Here is a 13,907-nt window from a genome sequence, read left to right on the forward strand (position 1 = left end):
ACTGATGCAACGTGGCCGCCAGGGCCGGTCCTGGGGGAGCAGGCCTGCACGGCAGGACACCGGACGAGGGGGCCTGGACGTCCCGCCTCCCCGCTCGCTCCTCCACACAAGGCCCAGGGCTCTGCAGCCCCGGAGGCGCTGGCCTGGAGGGGGGGGACGAGGGCGTGCGCTCACCAGGCAGCCAGGTCCTCGGGGCCTCCTGGAAGAGGAGGGGGCCGCTTCCTCTCAGAAGCCCGGCGCATTAAAGCCAGTGGGCTCCCGGCCAGGACTCCTGGCGAGGCTGTGGAACCGCAGCCGGGCACCGGGACCCCGGGCCAAGCTCGCTCCAGTCGGGGCGCCGCTGAGCTGGGGGCAGGGGAGCTGGCGTCCGGCCCTGGGTCCCCGCCTGCTAGGCCCCAGCGCGGAGAACACAGGCCAGGCGTCCTGCTGGCCTCCCTTCCCCGCACCCGAGTCCGCCCACCCACGGAGGTTAAAGGCGGGAAGAAACCCAATTCCTGAGGCCTGGGCAGGCCCCGGACACTCACTCTGGACTACAGGTGAACGTTTTATAGGCGAAAACCGTCTACTAGGAGATTATTCACAACCAGACTCCCGGCGCCCAGTCGGCTCGCCTCCCAAGCACACACAGATAAAGTACAATAAATACAACGGGCCCCCCGACGGCTACCGGGGCTCCTGGTCGGTGGCCCCGGGCTGGGGGCCAGAGCGGAGAGGCGCTGTGCAGGGGAGGAGCACGGGGGTGAGACGCTTTCTGCTGGGGGGGACCGTGGCGGGGCGGGCGGGGCAAGCAGGGTGCGGGGGGGCCCCGCCCGCGTGGGTGGCGCGGTCACGACAGGAGCCACGCCGCCCAGCGCCAGCCGCACTCTGCCCGCCGCTACTCGGAGAAGGGCGGGAACATGCCCAGGTCCGCGAAGTCCTCGATGTTATAGTTGCCGGTCCCCTGGGTCGGGTCTCCGGGCATGGGCAGCATGTCCTGCGGGAGGGGAGAAGAGAAGGCCGAGGGCGGTCAGCTCACCCTCCTGGGCACCTGCGTGTCCCAGGAGCCCAGCCTGCCGCTCCCCCTCACGCTCACCTTCCTTGGGGCAGCCCAGGGGTCTCAGGGGGGCCTCAGATGTCCACACCCGGAAGCCGCTACCCCCTGGGGGGGTGGGGTCATCCCAGCAGGTAAACCGAGCCTCAGGACATAACCCGCGTTTATGTAAAGCCAGGACGCAGGGCGCACAGGAGCCCATCGGTGGGGTGAACCTATCAGGGCCCGGAGCAAGGCTGTGCGTGTTCCGGGGGCGGGGCCAAATGCCTGCGTCCTGAAGCTTCACTTGTAACAGGCCCTTCAAGTTCGGCCGGCCTCAGAGCGCCCATCCAGACAACGGGCATAGCCAGTATTTCAATCCCCTGTGGAAAATTTCCCAAGGCGTGTTCTCTCAAATTCTTGGCCCGTGAGACACTCTGGGAGAAAAGGACTGTGTGGACGAGCGGTTGTGGGGAACAAGGCATACGCACTCCGCCTACCGCCTAAAATAGCCTCAGTCTTCATTAATATAATAAAAGCCTCTGATAAGTCAAGAAACCGCACAACTTTGCTTAACCCGCGTTTCACGCGCTTATTCGACCAAGAATTCTTTTTAGCCTCGTGACCACGAAGAGCCGGGTTGGGGAGTTGTGCGCCACGCGGCTGCTGTGCGGCGTAAGGACGGAGGAAGGAGGTCAGAACGCTGCCCCTCTGGAGACCTAGAGGGACATCTGGGTTCTAGACCCCTGTCTGCGAAGGTGTCGCTCGGCTAGGTGGGAGAGGCGCTGGGGACGAGGAGAGAGCCCCCTCGGGAGGGGGGTTACGGGCCGGGGGGGGGCCTCAAGTCCCTCCCCCCACGTGCTTCCTGCACATCCGTGCTCTGCAGGGCGGACCTGGAGCTCCGGGCACAACGGAAGGTGCCTCGGTGCTTGTCCCTCGTGCGGGCCCCGTGGGATGGGCCGAGCACTGGGCTCAGGGGGAGTCAATCAGCTCACGCCTCCATCTGGAACCTTCCTCCCGGGGAGACTTGTGGCCGAAGATGGACCCAGAAAAACCCCAAGGGGGCAGAGCACTGGCGCGCGGGGCTAGGGGACGAGGCGTGGCCGGGAGCGTCTCCCACAACGGACGGCCACGTGATGCCCGGGTGTCCCCGACCAGAGAGGGCAGCGGAGGCCCGGGCTCCCGGCCCCCGTCCCCGGGGCTGGGCCAGAACTCAGGTCTCTACGGAGCAGGCGGGGCTGTGGCAGGGGGCAGGGGAAAGGAAGCAGAGAGAAGGTGCCGGTACCTACGACAAGGCGGTGCTCGCTCGATTTACCTGGAACACTTCAGTCTGACCGGGCTGCTGGTGGGGGTGCTGCTCACCGCTCTGCTGCCCGTGGTGCTGGCTCTGCCACTGGGACCAGACCTCCGAGGGCCGCCCTTGGAACTGCCCGCCGCTCTGTCCGCTCTCAGCTGAAAGAGCCCACGCACAGGACACCGCCTTCAGGGCCGAGCCGCGGCTCCGCCGGACCTGCCACGGCCCAGAGGCCCCCGCGTCTGGAAGGCACGCTCCGTCCAGAGCCGGCCGCCGTCCCCTTCCGGCTCGCACCGACCCACGGGTAGCAAGTCAATGCCAACCGCCGGCACTCGGTGCAGGGGGCGGGTCCCCGCGGAGCGCACCGGCAGGGGCACCGGGGGCTCGGTCCTGGAGCCCTCCGTGCCCTCTGGAGCTTTGGTGGGGGGCTTGTCTGCGGGGTCCGGGCCCCCCCCCACCCCGGGCCGCCCCCCTGCAGCCCCGAGAAGGGAGAAGCCATCTCTGCTGCTGCAGCCCCCGGGCTGTTCTCTGAAAAGTCTGGTTCTGCCCGAGGGAGAGTTTCGGCTCAGCGTGCCCTGCCTTCCGCCAACCTCACCGCGCTGAAGCCGCAAGGGCCTTCCACGGGGTCCCCGAGCCACGGCCCCGCTGGCTCGTCCCTGAGTGTTTCCAGGTGGCGTGTGAGCAAAGGCACTGGGGCGCGGCTCAGACCCGGAGATGGGCCTCTTTGCAGGAATCGGCACGTTAATTTGTGTGGAGAGCAGCTTGTCTCCGCCTACACTTTACAACAAACACCCAATGGAAAAACCAAGCAGGAAAAATGAGCAGAAGTCGGTCTAAAATATTTTGAAGATTCAACCTAAGAGGATCAGTTTATCTGGGAGCACGCTAAAAAAAAAAAAAAAACACCTCGAACTTTCTCTCTTGTAAACCATTCGGTGCCGTGTTGCAGGCAATGAGCTCTCCGTCAGGCTCTGGGTAGCAGGACAGGCCCCATCCTGCCCTTTCCAGCGGCCACACTGACCACAGGCGACCCCACAAAGTGTTCAGGGGGGAGGGACCGCGGTTTGGGGGGCCGCAGGACTTTGCCACCACAGTGAGTCCTTGCTGGGGTTCTGCCCGCCGTGAATCAATTCCTTCCACCTTTCCTTCCGGCTACGGCCTTCACCTTGCCCCCCCCACCCCCCATATGCTGGTCCTGAGCTCCTGCCCTGACCCTGGCTCCCTGCAGGTAGGCCCAGGCCAGGAAGCCGGCCCCTCCTGGAGGAGCTCACGGCAGGGCAGGGAGGGGACAGAAAGGCAGGGCCACGCAGTCGGGGGCTGCCGTGACAGGTGCGACAGTGACAAAGCCAGCTCTCGGAGGGCACCTGACCCGTCCCCGCATGCAGGACAAGCTCCCAGGGGCAGGAGCTGGCGGCACAGAGCTCGGAGGCCGAAGAGCGTCCCCGACGCAGGGATCCGTCTGTGCAAAGACGTGGATGTGAGGAGGGCGTGTTGTGCCCGGGGACCCAGTGGCGGCTCTGGGGATAAGGGCCTGAGTGTGACCAGCGGAGGGCAGGCCCAGGCTCGGGTCCCCCGCTGTGCAGGTGGCAGGGAGCCGCGGGGGTTCGCAGGCAGGGAGCGGCCGCACAGCCCCGTGCATCCGGGAGCGCCACCGCCCAGGGCGAGCGCACAGAGAGCAGAGGAGCCCAGATACGAGGCGGCCGCCGTGGCAACGGGTGCACGACGTGAGGGCGCCTGGAGGCGGACGCGGGGCGGAGGGGGCGCAGGCGGAGGCCGCGGGCGGTCAGGACGCCACCCCTGCGTCCGGTGGGTGGACGCGCACAGCCCTGCTTCTCTGGGCTGCGGGATCACCTGCCCGGCCTGGGGGCCACGTCTAAGTCTCCGAGGGGTGCCTCGGGCTCCCTGTGCGAGAATCCAGCTTCTCTCCCCCTCAGAGCCCCCAGGCGGGGAAGGCTCGGCTGTGGGCTCTCTCCTCCGGCTCACGTCCACTCCCCTGCGCCGTCTCCCTGAACGCAGCGCCCGATCGGATGCCAGCCTGCCTGTGGCCTCACGTCACCTCCTGGCGGGGCCGCCACTACGCTGACCCAGCCCCAGGTCACGCGTCACCGAGGGTCCCCCCAGTTCTCGATACTGGAGACTTCCGGACGTATTTGCGGAGGGAAAGAAGAACGGAAAGGAGCGGAAAGAGGGCCGAACCTCCCGTCACCCTCTCCTCCTCCTCCCATTTGAAGCTTCCCGACCACCGTCAGCTTGTGATGAAACCCATGCGCGTTCCTGCGTCAGCCCCGTGACGCCCCGCGGCGGGCCAGGCGGCAGGGGCTGAAGGCTGCAGGACGGTCGGCGTAGTTCTGCTGATGACAGACGCGGGGTTTCAGAATAAACATCCTTAAACTGCCGGGAAGGGAAATGCTCCTTCTTAAACGTTCGCCACAGGAAAAGTCGCTTCGTGTCACTTACTCTTCCCTCTGACCCTAAGACACGGGCCCGTTTCCCGCCTTTGCCACACAAGGAAACCGAGGCTCTAAGGCGCCAGGGAACGAACTGGCCCGACTCATCCGGCTTGTGAATGCCGGAGCCCCGTTCTGACGCGGACGCCCCGTGCATTCGCTTGGTAAACTGAGCGTTTGTATCCAATGCCCACCGTGCACCTGCCGCTGAGCGGAGTGCTGGGGCCACGGTGGTGACCAAGACTGGCCAGTGCCCTGGGGAGGACAGATGAGCGACCAGGCCGCCAGGACCGCCGACAGCTGCAAGGGGAGCCAGGCGGCGTCGGGGGGACGCGGAAGCCGGACCTCCCGTTGCGGGGTCTTCCCGGGGGAGGTCCCTCCCAGGCAGTGACCTGCAGGAGGGACTCACTGCCGTCCGCCAGGAGGCCCGGGGGGAGGACCTTCTTCCAGCCTCTGCCACTGAGACACCGTTTCCCGAGCCGCGCGGGTGACGGGCAGACTCCACGATGCGCCGTGACTACAAGGTGACCCCTCCCGGGTGACGCGGCGCTGGCCGCTCCCAGCCCGCCGGTCCCGCGGTCCAAGGAGAGCGTGCTACGGGCTGCTGCCATCCGGGCAAACGGGTGGGCTTCCAGACCAAACTTCACAACCTTGAGAAGCGCGTGGATTCCTGGGTCGTAGGAGCAACCCGCTTCTCTGAGCGGGAAGCTGGCGCCCACGTTCGCCGCACCTTGTCTTCCTCAGGCCGCGTCTCTCACCGCCTCCTCTTAGTTAAGGATCTTTACACCGAGCGTCCCGGTTCCCGTGGCTGGTGTGGTTTCTGCGTCCTGCCTGGACCCGGACCGCGCCCCTCCCGCTTAGCTCCACAGGGAGGCGACGCTCGCACCTGTCAGCCCCCAGGAAGTGGCTCCAGTTCCGCGTCTGGACCTCCTCGTCGGGCGGGGTGAGACCCAGGCTGAGCAGAAGCTGAAACCAGTTCTGGAAATGCAAACGCATCGGCAGCGCAGCTCAGGGCGCGTCACCAGGCCTGCCAGGGCGGGAGCGCTTTGGGCAGACGCCGGGAAACCCGGGGAGCAAATGAGCATGTGGTTCATAGAAGGTGCCAGAACCCAGAAGGGCCGCTTTCCCGTTCAAGGTCGGAGCTCGGTCCACAGGCTACCCTGAGGAGCCCACTGGAGCGCTGGCCTGTTTGTGCCAGACCTTGGTCATGCCGGCCGCCAGGGGCGCCGGCCGTCAGCTCGCCTGCTCCCGCCGGTGACACAGGGCAGTCGGGACCCCGGTATCTGCTGGCCCCGGGCAACCAGCTGAGCCGGGTACTGTGGGCAGGGGGGCTGCGGGCCTGCGAACCCTCCAGGCCCAACCAGCAGGCCCCGCGCATGGCCGTCCGGCCTGCGCCCTCAGAGGGGGCCCGGGAGCCACTCGGGTCGCACACGGGGCCCGGGAGAGCGTCCACTGCACGGCTAGACGCGGCTGGTTTGTAGTCCTGGGTTCATTCGATGACTGCTGAGTCTGACCTTAGTGGGGGCTGCTCTGTCCCTTCTCCCGCTCTCTTCCCTGCACCCCTCCCACCGTGCTCGGGACCACCCATCCTTGTTCACCAGCCCCTTGAACACCCTCTTCTCTCTGACCCTGCCCGAAGCCCGTCCCCACGGACCCCGTGTCCCCGAAGCCCCTGGAGCACAGCTATGGGTCTCTGACACGTTGCACATTCCCCATCCCCGCCCCGCCCCGCCTGCCCCCAGCCCCCCACACCTGTGCTGGGGCCTCCTGCCCACACCAGCCGCTGGCCGGCCCCTGCGAGCGCCTCGTCTGGATGGTGCTGGCACCCCCCCTCAAGACCAACCCCTGTCCCAAGCTCCCCCTCAGCTTCCTGTCCCCCTCCCCAGGGCCTGGCTTCCAAGCCCGCCACGGCCCCCTCGCTGGCTCACCGTCAGCAAAGGAGGGACAGAGGGAAGGCCACGGGAAACCGCTCTCCACGCACCCGGCCACGGGGGTCCCGGCCCTCTCGTTAACACAGACCAAGAGACCTCTGCAGGGACGCCGATCCCCACCCGATACTAAGGCGCCCTGAACAGCGGATGGGAAGACGCTGGCGAGCAGAGCCCGAGGGGACCTCACCGCGCCTCAGTGTACTTCTCTGTGAAATGGGAGCGATCAGGCATGTCCCCCCTTAGGGCTTCCGGCAGCACTGAAGGATTCTCGCGTGCCGAGTGCCGGGCAGACAGAGCGTCCAGAGTCAGCCGCGGCCGTGACTCCCACTGGGATCGCCGAGGGCAGGAGAGCGTGAGCGCAATGCAGAGGCGCCTGCTGAGCCCGGAGCCCCGTCTGTGTGGGGCTGCTCTTGGCCGTCGAGTCGTGCAGGGGCCTCAGCCCGGGGCCTGTGTCCCTCCCGTGTCTCATCTACGTCTACAGCTCAGAGCCCGCATTTGCCAGGTGGAGATCAGAGCCCAGATCGCCAGGGCAGCACAGGGGCCCCCACTGTTTTTGCTGTGGCCTTGCCAGGACGAGCACCCACTCTCCCCTGACCCTCCAGACCCGGCGGCCCCCCGGGCCTGTGTCACACCGAGGCTGCTGTCCCCAGAGAGCTGCCCTGCCCGTCTCCCGGTGCCCATGCGTCTCCCGGCCTCGATGCCGCACCGAGGGCCAGGCCTCCCGTCTCCCAGGAAGCACCGGGTGCCTGCACGCCTGGTCTGCCCCGGCCCCTTCAGGGCGAGGCGGGTGGACCGCTCCCCAGGGGCCGGAGCCGGAGGCAGAGACCGCCGGGAGGTGAGGGTGAGGGGACCAGGGCCCCTCCCCAGCCCCTCCCGATGTGAAGCGGAGCCCCGGCCCACGCCAGCCACACAAGCCACACAGCAGGAGCAAAGGCCCCCGGGACTTGCACCAGAAGGAGCGGCCACTTAACCCTTTACGGCCTGAGGAGCTGGGAGAGGTGTTCTCACGTGGGAGGGGGCCCCTCTTTGCATATTAACAAGAGAGAGAACGTCACAGTGCCTCTTATTCACACACGACGTCTTTATACAATTGGCCATCCTCACGACTGTTCCCTGGCTGTTGGAAACCAAGGTTATGGTGTTTTTGACGCGGGGCACCTGAATGTCCTTGCCAAGGACCGCAAAGGGCTGAAACAGCGCTCAGAACGCAGCGGCACACAGGAGTATAGTCCCAGGGCCTTGGAAATGCCAGTCACCCCACAAAGCCAAGACCCAAGCAGCCAGTGTCTTAGGAATACCACCGGACCCCCAGAGCTGGACAGGAGGCGCTTGGAAACCTCCAGACCTGCTCCCAGGGCTCTGGGAGCTGGGCGCTCGGTCCCCCGAACTCGGGATGTGCAGAAAGCACTCTGCGGCTCCCCCGGGAACTCCCGCCCTCACGCCCCACCTACCGAACCCCGGAGTCCTGCTGGCGAGACTGGAGTAGGCGTTCCCGCTGGGCGAGGACGTAGCTGGGCTGGAGAGAGGGCTGTAGGAAGAGGGGTCTGCTGGGTACGTGTGGCTCGTTCCGATCCCAAAGGGAGACGACTGAGTCTTGCCGGACTGGGAAGGGATTTGCTACGATCAGGACAAAGCAGAGAGGAGGGCGGTGTCACCAGCAGGCCCCAGGTGGGTCGCTGCCACCCCGGTGGCCGACGGTGACTCCCCGTGGCCCTCCTGGCCAACTGGGCACGAGCCTGGGATCGGGCCAGCGTGCGTGGGCCCAGGGACTGCAGGACTTGGGCCCCGCAGTGAGCGGGGCTCTCGGGGCGCTGGGCTCGGCAGACTCCACAGCGGACACCCGCCTCATGGCGACTCCCGGGGGGCTGGGCGTGTCCCAGGGCCGGGGGCTCCCAGCAGCCTGGCACCCGGGGCAGCGCCCTCACTGAGGCCCGTACCTGTCCGGGAAAGGGCGGCCGGCTCCCTGCCCACGCCACCTGACTCTGGTTCAGCTGTCGGGAGATTTGGGACATGTTCTGGCCCGTTGACGAGGAGGACTGGATGTCATTCACGCCAGGCACGTGGACCACGGAAGAGCTACGAGAGACGAAGTCGCTTTTGTCCCCGGGAGGCCCCTGGCCCGCGGCGCGGGTCCCTGGGCCCTCCTGTTCAACCCCACGTGCGGCCTCTGTCCGTCCGTCCGTCTCTCCAGGGCAGCACGTCACGGGACAAAAAGGCCCCCAGCCCGTCGCCGCTGCACTCTGCCTCTTTGGCCCCGGCAGGGCCCGCTCTCTCTTCCCCGCGGCCCAGACCCCACCCGTGTGTCTCTTGCTCCCCGCAGAAGATTCTGAGGGGGCAGCTCCTTAGAACGAAAATCAGCCTGGCGGCGTGGATGGCTGCTCTGTGCTCTGGTTAATGTGTCCCTTAGGGGACGCCCACGGGGCCGAGGATTCAGCAAACGGGCCACAGGCTGTCGGCTGGTTCCCGTGGAACAGACGAGAGAGAATGTGAGTGAAAGCTTGCGGGGGGGGGGGGGGGGGCTCGCCCAGCCCCCAGAGCACACTTCCCCGCCGCCCCCCTCACTCCTCACGACCCCCCACGCCTGCTGTGTGCGTGTCACAGGGGGCGCATCCCCACGGCCCCAGGGCCCCTGCAGGCAGACGCTGCTGCCCAGAGCTTTTTCCAGCCACACCGATTATACCATAAGCTCATTAAAGACCGGAGGGTGGCCAGAGACTGTTGCCTCCCTTCAGGCCCTTCCTCCTGGCTCCGCTGGGGCCAGAGCGCTGGGGGCCCAGGGGGGAGTCGGGGGAGGGGGACGGGGCTAACCACGGAAGGCTCTGGTGGGTTTTGAAGAAAGGCAGTTTATAGACCAGTAGAGAAGCGAGGGGACAATGTCACTCATGAGTTACAGCCTTTCTTCTATGCCATCCGGTTCCCCTCCGGCCAGGGAGGCCCGGAGAACATCAGAGCCCTCCGGTCCTGGCCGTGACGAGGGGACATCGTTCCCGTCCCCCCAAAAACACTTCGTCACTTCACACACAAGGCGCCTTTCCCAGTCGGCCTCAGAAGGCCTTTTCTGATCACGGTCCTTTACAGGGGCCTCTCCCCCACCCCGCCACCCCCGGGAGGGCGCTGGCAGAGGAGGGCCGGCCCCGCGCCCGGCCCTCCCCAGGGGCCCCTGTCTCGGAACACACGGGCCGGGGCCAAGGCCGGCAGCACCACGGCAGGACTCAGGGTGAGGACACGCTTGGGCATGTGCAACAAGGCCACTGTGCTAGGGCTCAGGGCCACCTCTGACTGCCATTCGCCCCACACTCTTCCCCCTCAAACGAGCGCGGGCCCCTTAGATTTACAGCAAATTCAGCCCATTCCACAGGGTTAAGGCCTCATGAGCACCCATCCAACCCTCCCTCCCTCCCTTCCTCCATCCATCATCCCTCCTTCCCCCCTCCCTCCCTCCTTTCCCTCCCTTCCTCCCTCTATCCATCATCCCTCCCTCCCTCCTTCCCTCCCTCCCTCTCTCCCTCCATCCATCATCCCTTCTTCCCCCCTCCCTCCCTCCTTTCCCTCCCTCCCTCCCTCTATCCATCATCCCTCCACCCCTCCTTCCCTCCCTCCCTCTCCCTCCATCCATCATCCCTCCTTCCCCCCCCTCCTTTCCCTCCCTTCCTCCCTCCCTCCATCCATCATCCCTCCCTCCCTCCTTCCCTCCCTCCCTCTCCCTCCATCCATCATCCCTCCTTCCCCCCCTCCTTTCCCTCCCTTCCTCCCTCCCTCCCTCTATCCATCATCCCTCCATCCCTCCTTCCCTCCCTCCCTCTCCCTCCATCCATCATCCCTCCTTCCCCCCTCCTTTCCCTCCCTTCCTCCCTCCCTCCCTCTATCCATCATCCCTCCATCCCTCCTTCCCTCCCTCCCTCCTTCCCTTCCTCCCTCTCCCTCCATCCATCATCCCTCCACCCCTCCCTCTTTCCCTCCCCCCCTCCATCCATCATCCCTCCATCTCTCCCTCCCTCCCTCCTTCCCTTCCTCTCTCCCTCCATCATCCCTCCCTCCCTCCTTCTTTCCCTTCCTCCCTCCCTCCCTCCCTCCCTCCCTCCCTCCCTCCATCCACCATCCCTCCATCCCTCCTTCCCTCCCTCCCTCTATCCCTTCTTCATCCACCCATCCATCCACTCCATAGATGAGCAGTGAGCAAATGCCTCCCGATGCCAGGCTCTGCACAGGGGCTGGCGCCTTCCCCTGACTCCTTCCCCACACCGCCAGCCTGCCTCTCCTCTGTAACTGCCCTCCAACTTCTGCTTCTATGACAACAGCCTCAGCCTAGCTCAGCGTCTCAAGCTGGACCATCTGTCCTAAGAACCATCTCCAGCCTCACTTTCCGCTCTCCCCCAACACACCGCCCCCGACTTTCTCCCAGACCCATTTCCCCAAGTCTCTCCCCTCCGGCTCCCTAGCATGGTATTCAAGGCCTCCGCGGTCCCCTCCTGTGTCCCCCAGACTCGGAGCCTCTCCCGCCACCCAGGCTTTGCTCGGCACATTCCCGAGGCCCGCGTGCCCCATCACCCCACTGAGTGACAAGCTGACCTCGGCTTCCAGGCTCGGCTCAGGAGCCGGCCGGGCCTTCCCCGGATGTGCTACCTAGGCCTGGCCACTCCTCACCTCTGGCCTCTGCTCCCTCCCCACCGCCCCTTGTACAGAGGGACAGGCAAGTGTCGCCAGGACGCGGTGAGCGCCCGCCCGGGCTGGGAGTGGTGCAGAGCCTGGCACGGAACCGTGGCCGTGTGCCGAGAGCAGGGGGGGCACGTAACCCCGCGGCAGGAGAGGGGTCTGGAGCCTCCTTCACTGTGCCGCGGGGAGGGGCGGCCGGCGCTGACGAGGGCTCAAGAGCAGCTGGCCCGGCCGCCTTCTTGTCCGGACCGGGGAGCTGCTCCCCAGAGCCCCGGAGCGGGCTGCATCCAGAACACCCCGCTGAAGGGCGGGCCGCGGCCACCGCGGGATCTCAGCCTGCTACCCTGGGCTCGGCTCCGAGCTGCTTCTCCAGGTCCGTCCGCGGCCCAGTGGGGAAGCGTGAGCCTGCGCCTCCTTCGTGAGGGCAGGTTCCTGGCAGGGCCCCCTCCCCCGGGGCGGTCAGTCCCACCTGCCCGGTCCCGGTCCCTGCCTGCAGCTGACGCTCCCTTAGGCTCTGGCCAAGTCACCGGTGGCCGGGCTGTACGGGGACCTCTGCCCGCCTGGGCTGGGGCCTGGGACCGTTCTCCTCGAGAGCTGGATGTTTGGTGGGTGCACGTAGGACCCACACACCCTCCTGCGGGCAGCCCGTCTCTCCTCTGGCCGTTCTTCCCAGTCCCCGACCCTCCTTCCCCAGCCGGCGATAGCAACGCATCTGATAGCAACACGTTGGGCGCTCCCGGGGCGGGACCAGAGCCACCAGAACCCCGGCCCGGCCCAGGGCCCAGAGGGCAGCAGCCCCTAACCGGTGTTTGCAGCATTCGCCGCGCACGGGGCCGAGCTCTGAGACCCAGGGCTTCCCTGGTGAGGGGCATCCCCCGCCCCGGCTCCCTCCCAGCACGTACCTGAAGGCCTTCCCCGAGTGCCCGGGGGGGAACGGGCTTCCCTGGGAGTAGATCTGCTGGGTTCCCGCCGCAGAGGCTGAGGTCATCATCTTCTTCTCCGCTAGGAAAGGCAGGGCAAGGTCACGGTCAAGGGCTCCCTGCCCTCCAGACTATGGGAGGCGGGGGGCAGCCGGGGAGCAGGCGAAGGACGGGTGTCCTCGAGCAGGACGCATCCCGGCCGTCCGGCCGCACGCGCCTTCTCTGCGCACGAGGGCACGGGCCGTCCTCCAACACCCGGGCTGGGCCACACGCTGCCAGAGGGCAGGCCCTTCCCGAGGGTCGGGATGATGGAAAGAACCAACAGAAGGAAGCTCCTCCTCGGACACGGTTTCCTCCCAAGCCCACGGAGGAAGCGCGGGGCAGTGGCCCCAACCCCCTGAGCGTGGACCCCAGCGCCGCCCTGCTTGTCACGGGCGTGGCCTTGCACCTGTGACTGAGGGGCTCCTTTCCCTGCAGTCTCGAAACTCCCACACGTGTTATTTCCACACACCTGCCGGCCCACCCACGAGACACCGGGATAAGGGAGGTTAAAGTTAGTTACAGGGCAATTATTTCGTGCCTCGACAGACCCTTCGCCTGTACCCATCTGTGGCCTGGGAGGTGGGGGGGACACGCAGAGTTGGGGGGGTCCCCCACTGGGCGGTCATGAGCAGGGATGGACACGCGGGCTCGTGGACTTGGGGCGGAGAGGGCGAGCTTCCTTGACCACGCGCCGACTACCTCTGTGACGGGCCGATAAACCGAGGCACTGGGCAGCCTCTGGGTCCGTTTCCTTGGCTGCAGCGAAAACCCCACAGCACGGAGGGGCTTGGACTCCTACGTGTGTGCTTCTGACCGGTCCGCAGGCGGAGAGGGGCTAAAGGTTTCAGGAGACAGGTGCCCCAGGGACTTGTGACCATCCACGCAACGTAAGCTGTTATTTTCTTAGGCACTTAGGGGTTTGGGTGGTTTGGGTAAATGAGAAACGCATTTTTTTCCTAAGCGCTCTAAGACATTTGTGGGGTACGAGACTATACGTGGACACAGGTACGTAAAAACGTTCGGTTTTATCATTCAGTCTTCTGCGTCCTTTTTCGCTCTACGGCTTTGACCTGCTTGACCGCTGCAAAATCTGGCTCTGTCAGGACTTTCTCGCGTTCCTACCTATTTTGGTTTTCCCGTGTTCCGAGGCTCATGACACACGTACCTTCGCCTTCGGGTCCCGCTCGTACCTGCGTCGTATCTGTAGAAGTTAACCATCTCAGCGGGGCGCCTGGCTGGCCCCGTCGGTTAGGCATCCGACTTGGTGTCGGCTCAGGTCATGACCTCACGGTTCGTGAGATTGAGCCCCGCGCGGGGCTCTGCGGGGACAGCGTGGAGCCTGCTTGGGATTCTCTGTCTCCCTCTCCCGCCCCCGCGCCCCCAGTCTCTCTCTCTCTTAAAATAAATAAACTTAAAAAAAAGATAACCATATTGGCCCACGGCTCTTAGCTGCCTCCGAGGGCACCACGCCCCCACTCCTCCGGGTTAAAGGGTTTCACGTCATGTCGTTTGGGCTACGGCGTATTTCGGCAGCACGTCAATCAGCAGTTGCTGGTCAGGGGCCCCTGAACACCAGCTTAGTTTACCGCTCGTGATATTCACGCTTCCTTA

The 13,907-nt window shown here is 65.9% G+C and overlaps 1 protein-coding gene across 2 annotated transcripts in view; it reads right to left on the minus strand.

Moving 5' to 3' along the window:
• Positions 1-607: 607 nt before the first annotated feature.
• The window catches only part of ARNT2 (aryl hydrocarbon receptor nuclear translocator 2), a 102,583-nt gene continuing 89,283 nt past the window's right edge, over positions 608-13,907 (minus strand). The window contains exons 13-17 of one of the 2 annotated variants that reach the window (XM_047086501.1): positions 12,237-12,336; positions 8,619-8,757; positions 8,133-8,283; positions 2,325-2,461; positions 608-973 (exon numbers count right to left, since the gene is read on the minus strand). In XM_047086501.1, the coding sequence (XP_046942457.1) occupies positions 875-973; positions 2,325-2,461; positions 8,133-8,283; positions 8,619-8,757; positions 12,237-12,336 (626 nt within the window). In that variant the 3' untranslated portion in view covers positions 608-874. Of the gene's footprint in view, positions 974-2,324; positions 2,462-8,132; positions 8,299-8,618; positions 8,758-12,236; positions 12,337-13,907 lie in introns of both variants that reach the window. The other variant, XM_047086500.1, reaches the window with a different exon arrangement.

The sequence above is a fragment of the Lynx rufus genome, unplaced genomic scaffold, assembly GCF_022079265.1.
Source record: "Lynx rufus isolate CCGP_SWC_20201006 ecotype Redwood Valley unplaced genomic scaffold, mLynRuf1.p SCAF_21, whole genome shotgun sequence".
NCBI classification, from domain to species: Eukaryota; Metazoa; Chordata; class Mammalia; order Carnivora; family Felidae; genus Lynx; species Lynx rufus.